Genomic DNA, 12,653 nt, shown 5'->3' on the forward strand with positions numbered 1-12,653 from the left:
GTGGAGTGTCTCGGGGAAAAGGGAGGCAAGGATCTGACTGGTATAGGGTCTGAAATCTGCCAAATATAGTATGGATCATCTCACAACCAAAACAAACAAACCTATGCTTTATATCCACTTAGCATTATATATATTAAATAGAAAAAATCTGATAGGAACATTTGTTTCAGAAAACTTTTGAGCATAAAAGTGAATTTTGTTTACAGAAAATAATTAAAATGGTTTATCTTCATCTAAATTCTTAAATGACCAGAAGCATTTGTTCTGAAATGTTTGTGTTATAAATTCAATTTGTAAGTAATTATGTTACTTGCAGTTAAAATGATTCACCTACAATGACGTGTTCATTTCTTCTTGTCATGTGCACAAGAGCCACTAGACGGTGCTCTTCTACAGCAAGTACAACAACTCCAAACACCATCAACTTCAAACGCTCCTGCATGCATAAATTAAATGCCACAAGTTGAGGCTAAAAGTTAATAATGGGACTTGTTCTGTCATCAATCATATTACATGATCTTGTTCTGCCCAGTTATGGAATTGTAGATGTTCATGTGTTTCTTTGTTTCTGAACACTTTAAAGACTTTTGATGGAAGCAAAGGCTTCAACAATTTGAATCTTAAAAGCAACTGTGAAAATTTAATCCTCACTTAAGACTTAATATGTCAATACAACAGTATTTATAGCACTGACATATTTTTTTCTTTGTAAACCAGGCCATTTCTAATTGCAAAATGACTTCTGACTTTGAAACTGATTTTAAGTTTTTGTTTGTTTTCTCAAATTCAGACAGAAAATTTAAGTGTCCAATATTTAAAAATAAATATTCAAGTTGTTGAAGTAGTTTAATTTTTGGATCTCATCATTTAAGTGGAGTAAAAAAAAAAATCAAGGTGCTTAAGTTGGACTGGTTAAATTTAAGACACCGAAATTTGAACATCTACCAATAATAATAAAGCTGTCAGACTTCTTTCCTATTAGTTAATGTTCTGTCAGTCACATGATCCAAGAAGAGTTCAGATGTGTGACTGAAAGTTTTTCACCTTGAATTTTGGTGTCTGAATTTAACTGATCCTACTCGAACTTGGGTTTTTTTTTTTACACTTGTATTTTTAGATGCAAAAAGTTGTAATTTTTTGAGTAATGGACACTTTAATTTTCAACATGAAGTATTGAGTAATGATAAAATACATTTTTTTCAGTGGCTTATAAAATTTAAATTGTTATGGCGCTTCTTTGCTTCCATATCTCTTGTCTACGTTGGCTTACAAGATGGGAAATTTCAATATCTACAATACCATGGCAACTAAGAAAACTCCAATCTGCTGATGAAGATCGTGTGAAACTGCTGAAAGCTCCGGACCTTGTATTGAGATTGTTTTGTGAACAATGTTTGACAGAAAACAAACACGCAAAGCAGAAATTTTAAGACTGTAACAGAGGAGACATGGAGGCCTTTATTGTTTAACTATGTTTATAGTACAGTGCCACATCTCTCACCCACCGTGGCCCCCGACACACATTAGTCAACAACTTTTAACCACCACCGTGCACACACATACACACACACACACACACACACTCACACTGTTTTCACTGCAGGCTTAAAGAGTGATACCAAAAGCAAGTGAAGCATCAACCATTTCTGTGGACAGCATCCGTTGTCAAGAGTTCAGAAGAGGATGACAAAGAAAAACTGAAATGTTACTTTCTGGTTGATCAACTTTTTGGGAACAACAAAACAATGTCCTGTTATCTTGAATCACCGAAGTAAAAAAAAAAAACAAAAAAAACCCACACACACACACACACAGTCAAGACTCTCATTCGACCAAATGCTTTTATCAAAGTGTAGTTAGTGTTTTATTTTGAATTCTTGCAGAAGGGAGAATAGTGAAGTTCTGAAGTGGAACATCAAACAATGATTATGTTCTTTCCCAATAATCCTTCCTATAGGAAAAAGGCCTTGTGTGTCGATTCCCTTGTGTGGTCACAGGGTGGAACGTCTGTCTTCCCTATCCCGCCTAGAGCTGCATTACCTTTTCGCGCGAACAAAGTACAAGGCGTTGGTTTTAGGGTAGTACTTCACATTCTGTTTTTTGTCCATGAGGCCCCCAAAAATGATGAGCTCTCCCCTGCCCTGTACCACGGTGTGAAGGCTGGTCTCCGGTGGCCCCGTGACTGCAGCGGGAGTCCCGTTCCCATAAACTCTCCAGGACACCACGCCAGCGGATTTGGCCCGTGACACATCCAACACGTACATCTGCATGGGCTTGCAGTTGAGCGACTGGTACAGAGGTTTCCCTACGTTCAGGCTCTGAGGGGGGTGATGGCCGAGACGCCGTGCAATAGGAGGGATAGCGTGTCCGTCAGCTCCAACAGCCTGCGGAGGGCTGGAGGACGATGACGGAGGGGTACCAGGAGGACCTACTCCTCCTCCACCACTTCCTCCTCCAGGAGAAGCTCCCTGTGTCTGAAGGGAAGACGATGATGATGAAGACGGTAAAGATGAGGAAGATTTGTTTTTCACTGCCTCCAGACCTCGTCGTAAGGCAGCGGGGGACACTCCTCCTGGGGGAGTGCACGGGGAACCTGCAGGAGGTGTATGCAGGCCATTAGTGCTGGGCACCTCAGGGTGGTGAGCGGCCGTAGAGGGAGACTCCCAGCCATAGTCTGTGGAGGCGGGCGGGTGAGGGCGAGAGGGTGGAGACGCAGCCTGAGCTGGGCTGGTCCGGGGTGAGGGGGAAGATCCATTTAATAACGGGGGCAGTGGAGGAAGAGGAGGGCTGTCAGGGCCTTGTGAAGGAGAGGGCTGTTGGGATGAGGATGGGCTCCCATCTCTGGCACTTCCTCTCGCTGAAGGTCGGGGTCTCAATGTGCCCCATCGACCGTTTACACACGGAGCCTCTTCAACAGCTCCCAGGACAACACCGGCGGCCCCGCTCCGAACAGGAGACTGAGAGCGCAGGGAAGGCGGTTCAGGGCCCAGAGGGGCAGGTGTGGCACTTATTGGGGAGGGACGAGAGTTAAGACTCGGGCTGAGCGGTGCACGGCCAGACGGAGCCTGTGAGAAAACCACCACACACTGGCCCACCTTGAGGGAAAGTTGAACAAGATGATTAATAAAAAAAGACACATTTGTCACTGATTTAATAATTACACACACACACATGTAGATTAAGACCAACAGCTAAGACACAAACTTACTCTACAAGCTGGGTGACACCAAAGCTCTGGAGCTCCATGGTCCTCATTTTCCACCTGCAGCTGCTGCCACCTCCATGGTGGCGCATCCATGTGAAGCAGCCAGGCATCCTTGAGGAGCTTTAAAGGACAAGACAAACAGGATAAATCAAAACTGCAGTCAATTATGGTCACATGACACCTTTGCTACAGGAGGAGATACAGATATATTCTGATACTGGAATAAAGTAAAACAAACTTACTGCATTAGGGCCTCCACAGCCTCCCAAGATGAGCAATGTCTGATCGTCAATCACAATCTATCAGGAAAACATTAAAAGAAAAGGTACCATTTAAAGGTATAACATGTAATTATTCCACATTAAAATGTCTAAAAACAACTAGACCTATGTTATATATTTTGTTGAGTTGTGTACTTAGATTATCCCAAATGTTTCCAACAACTTTCAATAACATGATCTAAGATTGTCAAAAAAAGAGAATGGATTATTCTGTCTAACTTAAATGTTGAAGCATTCTTACTTGTGACTGGCCTCCTCGCGGATGTGGGGATGGTCCAGATATGGGTGGTTTGGACCAGGACCATTGCTCCAGATCCAGAACCCAGACCTCATTACTCCTGATCAGAACCAACAGAGAGAACAACATGATGAGGTGTGAGAGCCAAGCTCATGAATTCACTTAATTAACTGCAGTATGTAGGGCTGGGTGATTAAGTTTTATTTTCAATCATGATTTTGGCTTCCAACGATTATGAAAACAAGATAATCGAAATAAAACTACTATTATTCCGCATTCTGTTTCACAATGATGCTCTTGTTTTGTCTTGTGTTATAAACCCAGTGCAACCCTTTCCTTTAAAGGGGTGCTTTATCACCCCTCCCAGTCCAAATTCACCCTCACTGGGAATCCACATAGTAAGCATGCTCTATCCGTTCAATCCACACCAACTCCAACCTGAGTTCAGTGTTTCTGTCAACAGAAACAGCCGCCTGTTAGCAGCAGCTCCTGGGGAGCTGAGAGGACCCTAGAGGACCCTCTGTCTGTAATGAAACCGGCAGCTCACAGACAGACTGGGAGCCTTGATAAATCAACATAGATAAATTAATAAGTTCAAAACACATATACAGCGGGATATTTGTGTGATTTAAACAGCTGTCTGTGCAGATTACGCTTCACTAAATCCAACAGAAATAGACTGGGAGCTTAAAAAACACCCAAGGGGTCTCTGTGAGATGTGCATTACTCGTGCATCTTGGAGTCTGTGTAGATTGATACATTTCATAAAATTAAAGCGTATCTGTTTTAGTCAATGAGCAATCATGTTAAATAACCTTGATCTCAGTATTGACCAAAAATAATTATGATTTTTGCCATAATCAAGCAACTCTAACAGTATGTAAGACTTACAGCTGAAATCTGTAAGGTTTTTAATTGAATATCATTACATCCATACATTCACATACATTCATTATTGAGAAATGTTGATTGGATTTTGTCAGGTTCCACCTTTCCAGGTGACATGTTGATGTGTTTTAACTTCATCTTCTTAGTAAATGATACACTCGTTATCACCTGACACCTGATAGGTCAATGACATGTTTACTGCCTACTGACGAGGTGAAACACAGCACTATGCTTTGTCATCTTTGCTTCTATAAATGCTGTTCGGTTGTTGTATAACATATAATCAAATACAAGTAAGACATGCATACATTTGACGTGCTCCTAATGATCCCCCAAACACCACCATGGTGTTTCCAATTACAGACGACGAGTGGCCAGCCATAGGTGGAGGTCCATGTGTTGTTACTATACAGTTCCACCTAGGACAACAGAAGAACATATGAATCACACTTAGAGAGAAAAAGCAAATAATAATGAAGAGTTAAACTGTACTAAGTCTCAACTTGTTCATCACTTGTCACTTTAACTCTTGAGGTCTCTCTCACCAGTTCTTTGAAGGAGAGTAGGTGTGGATTTCATCAAAAAACCTTTCTGGTTGGTGCAGTGGATAAGGGCTGGGGCGAGTCCATCCCCCAAACAGCACTAACAGATCTTTGTGCATCACTAGAGTTGCTCCAGCTTTAGGCGATGGATAAGAGCCTGAAAGAGAAGAGAGCAAAGATGTAACTATTTCAAATGCATATATCTATGTTTAAATCTATAACTGAATGTACCCCAAAATATTTTAGTGGAGTAAAATTTTACGAATGATACCAATCAAGACTTTTTTGTCAACTCCTACTTAATTCTTTAAGTGAAAATGGCTAAAAAAGAAATGGAAAACATGACACACATTAATACTAGGCAGTGCTTTTTCAACTTCAGCTCACATATAAGTGATAAAAAATTTTTATTTTAAAAAATGACAGGGACATTAGTTTTATGCCCTAGACCAATCCTATCCCAGTAATGCTCTTTACAGAGGTGACATACAGAGCGTTCTACCACTTAATCCCTGGCGTGCAATTTCATAAAAGGTACAATAAGCTCTAAAGTTTACAGCAATAAAATGCATCAGCCAAATCATTTCACTAAAATCTTGTTTTTTATTGCCACCTCCTTAAATACTGTGTACTGCGCCCTTAAACAGTTCCCCTTACATAATGTGTTGTTACTTTTTTACCCGAGTCACAGATCGTAAAAAGAGCAATGATTCCTCTTTCCCGTTGGCTTTTAAGACTCGTAACATACTCGTACCTGAGGCTAAAGGGCGGATCCACTCCTTGCTGTTGAGGTCAAGTCTCCATAGATCATTGAAGGCAGCATTGCAGCTACTCTGAGTGCAACCCCCAAACACATACATGGACTGGTTTGAGTCATAATAACATGCACCTGAAATCCAAAATAGTAAAATTCAACAATCAATAGGAAGCAAAGACTATTATTACACAGTAGTAGAAACACAGAAACTTGCAGATGTTAAAAATAATAGAGATGAATGAGCTGATGATTATTTATGTATGCAACACAAGGTGCATCAGCTGAAGGGTTCTATTTTTACTTGCTGGCTATGCATCCTTTATTTGAAGACAATAAGCAACTTCATTAGTTTATTGAAGAAAAAGTGGTTTTATTATTGAAGTTATTGAAGTATTGTAAAGCAGCAGCAGATACTGACTGTGTGAAAAGCGCTGAGTGATAGGTGTTCCTGGATATGGGTATGTTCGGCTTTCCCACTGGATATTTCCCTCCTGGACAGCTCTCAAGAAACCGTGGTAGCACTGATAAGCAACACCTAGTTCAGAGAAAATATTCGTAAGCAACAGGAGCACAAAAACTTCAAAGTGAACTACAAGTGCATTTGAATGAATGTGTACTTGTTAAACTTTAATTCTCAGGTATTTTTAAACATTGGTTCACTGCTCTGCTCATGATATAATTCCCACTCACACCCCCGGTTTACCTTATGATTCAGTTTTACGCAAGATTATGCAGATATGAGAGTCATACCTTTAATGAGGCGATACCACTGCTTACATACGAGCGCAGCAGTCTTGTGCTCCTGGTAAGGTGAGAGAAAGGACAGAATGTATTCGAGAACTTCCTCTGGCAACTCCACCATTGTTCTCCCCGCTCCTTTGGCACCGCTGTCCATGTTCCCCTCTTGTCGGCAGGACCCCATTTTTGCCTCCACTTCTTCTGTTATTCCAGCAGGCTCTGCACCATCGTCCTCCGTATCCATGGCAACAAAGCATCCATCGTCATGGTCGGGGGATCGGGACATTATTGTCTGTAAAGACATGGGGAGACATGCTAGTGATGCGTGCACTAATAGTTCATGATGGTCAGCAGTAGGTTTACCATCAGCTACTCTAAATAACTAAAGGTCATACATTCATTATACTAGACTCACACATTTCACACAAACACTTTATGTTCTTTATTGGATTGTTACAACTCAAATTTTAAGAAGGGTGAAGCCTTTTAATAAGACTGTAAGAGATGTGGTCCAACCCAAGAAACCCAATGACACCCACAAAAAAAAAAGCTGTAACCAGCTTAAATTCTGGCGCAGCTTCCTCTGTGGCATTTAGTGCTTTATTGTTACATCCATTGTCTGAAACGGGTGGTGCCCTTTCTTTAGACTGAGCAGCTGGCTCCTCCACACAGCACGTCCCACTCACATCGTTAACTAGCTGTCGTTAGCAATCACATGAAATGAAATATTGGGCTGCTAACGCTCATTATCACCTAAAGCTAAATGTGTAGGGAAAATACCTGAAACCTGAATGTGATATCCTCTTTTTTAAATACAAATCAATATGTCAAGGACTAATTGGCGTTAACAGGTTGATGAATTTAACGTTTGATCCTTAGAAAATATTATGCTAGCACCGGCTAACGCTAGCTAAATTATCATGGGCATCGTAGCTAACGGTAGCTGCAGATTACGCGTTTTCTTTCAAACACACCTGCCTAAATAGACACAGTAAAACACCTACATCTTAACTAGCTTACTGACACGACATTCCTGCGGCAAAACACCCTCAGTTACACCCTTCTAGATAACAAACTAGTTAGCTGATGTCCTCTTCCTTGTCTGATGCTGATAATCTTTGCTAGCGTTAGCAGTAATTAGCTCCTCTGATGTCAAGATACTTTGTCCGTGAAATGTTGTCAATTGCACTCCTTTCACTGTGGCAGCGTTATTAATACCGTTGTTTTAGACGTGGTGTGCAGTAGGCTCTATGTGTGTGGGTCTTTCCTCTCCTCTTCCCCGGTATCAGCTCCGGAGGGTTCTCTGCAGCCGCCAAACAGTCGCCATCTTCCGCTCAGTGAACGGCGTCCTCCGCAGCACAGCGACGCTCCGGCGGCCGCTGCCTGTCTGTGGCAGCAGGGTGGGTCCTCTGCCTCAAACACTGCGCCCCCTGCTGCTGCAGGATGATGCATGTGCGGAGGCTGACAGTTATCAGCTGAAGGGGGGGGCGGGCATGCGCTGCTTGGCATAATTAATTGTGTCTGACGTGTTTTGTCTGCAAATAATGTTCAGTTACCCAGTTAAAAATCCTTAAAATGGCATCTACTGCTTCTCCCTCATTAAAAATACAGAATCAATGAATATGCAAATATGTTTCATTTCAAAAGTTTAACTACTGGACACAAGATGTCTCCTGCTTCACTGGAAAGTTCATTCTCAGTGTTTGTGCACTGGAGGTTTCAAGTTTCCACATCATACTAGTGTAAGTTGTATACAACTATAACTAGTTATGATGTCACAAATCAAGCTTGTACAGACATGCCTTAAACTCAGATTTAAGGTGAGCACAGAGAAACTCTCCTCCTTCAGCAGACGAATGTGAAAACAGTCTTCAAGTGTCAAACTCTGCACAAACATCTTTCTGCATAGGGAAGCTCAAACATCAAACTGAAGGAACAAGAAGAAAAACATATTTTTGAATGGAGGGGGGCTTAAAGATTTCTAGGTACATTCAGGATTTTGAGACATCACAGCTAGTTTGGAGGCCAATCATGGTTCATTCTGCAACTTTAGTGTTTGTGATTGCATCCAGCAGTTAAACATTTGAAATGAAAAATATTTGCATAATCATAGATTGTATTTTTTTAATGAGGGAGAAGAGTCTATTTCCTTCTAGATTGACAACAAAGTCCTGCTACTCACATATAAATCCATCAATGGACATGTGCCTTTCTACCCTTTACCTACAAGAACTGTTCATACCACAAACCTGCACCCCAACCCTCACATCTACCAGTAATTTCCTTCTCAAGGCCCCCAGTACTGAGCTCCACACCATGGGGGATCAGGCCTTCTGCTCCGCTGCACCACACTTGTGGAACAGCTTTCCTAACCATCTAAGGGCAGCACAGACCCTAGACTCCTTTAAAATAGGCCTAAAAACCTTTCTTGTCAAATAAGTTCTTTCATCTTTACTCTTATTGTGTATATTTTCTTTATGTTGTGTGATCTATGTTATTGACACTGCCACGAGGCAATTGAACGTTTTTTGCGGAAAAACCATATCGAGCATACGAGTGATTCTACAAATCACAGTATTTTTTATATATGTTAAGATATGTGGAACTTAAACCACTAGTAAAGCCATAAGATACAACACTTCAACGCCTCCCCTCACCGCAAGGAATCACCCCCCCATTTAGTCACAAACAGAAAAACCCGGCTATATCACTAATGATACACTGGATAACACATTCCTCCATTACATCTCTGCTAAGTTATAACCGTTGTCTGCACATTTTTGGACTTTTTGCAGCACGGATTTTTGCCCCAAAAGACGCTTCAACCAGCCTGAGAACCATAGCAGAAAGGTTTGTCATACAATTTGATTGAAGTCCTAGTTGAGCAAAAGTTGAGTAGAGGTTTGTTGTTCCACTTCATCACTTTCTGCAAAGACAATACTGGTTACCGCAGCTGCACTTCCTGGATGGTATTTCATTGTCTTGTGCCACCACACAGCCCTGGTGCTGTTTTAGCTCTGAATTCAAATGACTCAAGTAAACTCCACTGACAGAAGCAGCTTGATTCAGGCCTACCATAGGTCTATTCATATAATCCAAAAATGACCCATGTATGGTTTGTGCCCTGGTAGCCCAGCGGTTACTGCACAGGCCCCCGGAACGGGAAAGTCGCCGGTTCGATTCCAGCCCGCTGCGTACTCCTGTTGTATGAGATACACAGCTCTCTCCCCTTGTTTCCACCGTCCAGTGGAAGCAAAAGTCTCACTTATTTATTCTCCAAAAACAAATGTTTCAAAAAAGAAACTATTAACGCCACACATGATGACAAGTTTACACACCAGCCATACAATGAATGGAGAAAACCAACAAGGATTTCACCCTGGTGAAAATCAAGCCTCAGAGAATCTGAATGGACATTCAGAAACCACAAACTGCTGTGCCACTTGTTCACCAACCCTAGATTGTTGGTGTAGAGACCCAGTGAAAAGTATCCACTTCTTCAAAGACGGATGGGAACAAACCACAAACTGTCCTGACAAAGTGGAAGTGTATCATCGCATAATGCGACTGAGTCCTCACGGAAGAGAGGAAGATAACGCTGGGTACTCTGACCCAGTATGGGGATCATTCATACAATCCTCAAATACAAAACAACTTGGAAGACACAAGCAATATGCGTTTGCTGTTGTGGTCATGAGAGACAAGAGGAAAATGATACTTCCAGAAGTTTATCCGGATTTTCAAAAGAAGAAGGAGGATCCTGGTGCAGCACACGTCCAGCCAAACCAGACTGGAGTGACGGATAAAAGAGCCATACACAGCGAAGAAAAGTTAATCAAACAACTGGATGACTTGCTACGCTGTGATGGACCAATGGTGCAACATATCAAGATTTACACTTACAATAGCCCGTGTTTGAAAAGGGAAAACAAAACTGAACCTTGTATGTTTCAACTTTTACGCAAAGCCTATGACTGGTATGAAAAATATAAGGTTTTAACTGACGTGGCGTTCACTCAGTTTTGGGGACTAAGCGGTCCGAATTACTGGAAAAATCTCACCTTTTCCACCATCTCATGTCCCAGGAGTGATTTTCATTCACGTATTGAAAAATGCAAGGAGATCCCTTTCAAACTGGACCATAAGTATTTGGGAGACCTGTTTAGGAAGAGTGATATTTACAACACACTATCACAAGTCAAAGGCCCTGATAGAAACACACTCCGGAAGGATATCGCTTCGGCTCGAAAAGCCCTTTCAAGACTGGCAGAAAGTCCGTTTGGTCTGCGGAAGGATCATTTGGACCGTGGAAAACAGAAGATTGATTCTTTCCAATTTCTACCAGAAGTACATGATAAAATTTGTGAAAAATTGCAGAAGGAGTGGAAGGAAATGGTTGACAACAGTTCAATGACACCCATCAGAGAAGATATCACAGAAGAATTCAACAGCGCCGTAGTTCATGTCTTCGGAGAACGGTTCAAGTCATTTCTGGGGAAAAACAGCCCGCTACGGCTTTACCGCCTTCCTCACATGTCATGTGAGAATTTGATGATTTGTGACAATGTAAAATTAGAAAAAAGCATTTGAAAGAAATGTAAGAAATACAGAAAGAAAATGTTTAGTGTTGATACTTTCATTTGAATAAAAAACTTCAATGAGCCAAAAGTAATATTTGTGTCATTGTCTCCTTTGTGTTAGTTTGGACTTTAAAGTGCTACTATTACCCAATAGAAATAAAATACTACATGGATGGGCTCCTTCCCACCTGTTTGATCTCCTACAGCCTTACAGATGCACATATCACATCCATGGCTTTATTCCAGATTAACACAGCAAAGGGTACAGATGGACAATGTGGCCAAAACAACTGACTTTTCTATTGATAGTAATCATTTAGACTCACCGAGTCACATTTTGCCTTCTGTGTTATCAATCCAACAAGTGCACTGAAAATGAAAGGAGCTTTGTCACATAATACTAAATTTCCTTCATTTTTTCTCCACAACCTTTCTATTCATTAAAGCTCTTTCATCTTTACTCTTATTGTGTATATTTTCTTTATGTTGTGTGATCTATGTTATTAACACTGCCACGAGGCAATTGAACGTTTTTTGCGGAAAAACCATATCGAGCATACGAGTGATTCTACAAATCACAGTATTTTTTATATATGTTAAGATATGTGGAACTTAAACCACTAGTAAAGCCATAAGATACAACACTTCAACGCCTCCCCTCACCGCAAGGAATCACCCCCCCATTTAGTCACAAACAGAAAAACCGGCTATATCACTAACGATACACTGGATAACACATTCCTCCATTACATCTCTGCTAAGTTATAACCGTTGTCTGCACATTTTTGGACTTTTTGCAGCACAGATTTTTGCCCCAAAAGACGCTTCAACCAGCCTGAGAACCATAGCAGAAAGGTTTGTCATACAATTTGATTGAAGTCATAGTTGAGCAAAAGTTGAGTAGAGGTTTGTTGTTCCACTTCATCACTTTCTGCAAAGACAATACTGGTTACCGCAGCTGCACTTCCTGGATGGTATTTCATTGTCTTGTGCCACCACACAGCCCTGGTGCTGTTTTAGCTCTGAATTCAAATGACTCAAGTAAACTCCACTGACAGAAGCAGCTTGATTCAGGCCTACCATAGGTCTATTCATATAATCCAAAAATGACCCATGTATGGTTTGTGCCCTGGTAGCCCAGCGGTTACTGCACAGGCCCCCGGAACGGGAAAGTCGCCGGTTCGATTCCAGCCCGCTGCGTACTCCTGTTGTATGAGATACACAGCTCTCTCCCCTTGTTTCCACCGTCCAGTGGAAGCAAAAGTCTCACTTATTTATTCTCCAAAAACAAATGTTTCAAAAAAGAAACTATTAACGCCACACATGATGAGAAGTTTACACACCAGCCATACAATGAATGGAGAAAACCAACAAGGATTTCACCCTGGTGAAAATCAAGCCTCAGAGAATCTGAATGGACATTC

At 41.4% G+C, this 12,653-nt stretch overlaps 1 protein-coding gene across 1 annotated transcript; it reads right to left on the reverse strand.

Moving 5' to 3' along the window:
- Positions 1-1,424: 1,424 nt before the first annotated feature.
- On the reverse strand, positions 1,425-8,095 carry fbxo42 (F-box protein 42). Its single transcript, XM_067587294.1, has 10 exons — positions 7,868-8,095; positions 6,662-6,941; positions 6,330-6,446; positions 5,909-6,043; positions 5,158-5,311; positions 4,921-5,031; positions 3,728-3,824; positions 3,448-3,504; positions 3,209-3,325; positions 1,425-3,095 (listed from the first exon to the last, which is right to left on the reverse strand). Exons 2-10 carry the CDS (start codon positions 6,933-6,935, stop codon positions 2,037-2,039), a joined length of 2,121 nt encoding a protein of 706 aa, XP_067443395.1. The 5' UTR covers positions 6,936-6,941; positions 7,868-8,095; the 3' UTR covers positions 1,425-2,036.
- Positions 8,096-12,653: the final 4,558 nt, after the last annotated feature.

The sequence above is a fragment of the Thunnus thynnus genome, chromosome 4 (assembly GCF_963924715.1).
Source record: "Thunnus thynnus chromosome 4, fThuThy2.1, whole genome shotgun sequence".
Lineage (NCBI taxonomy): Eukaryota > Metazoa > Chordata > Actinopteri > Scombriformes > Scombridae > Thunnus > Thunnus thynnus.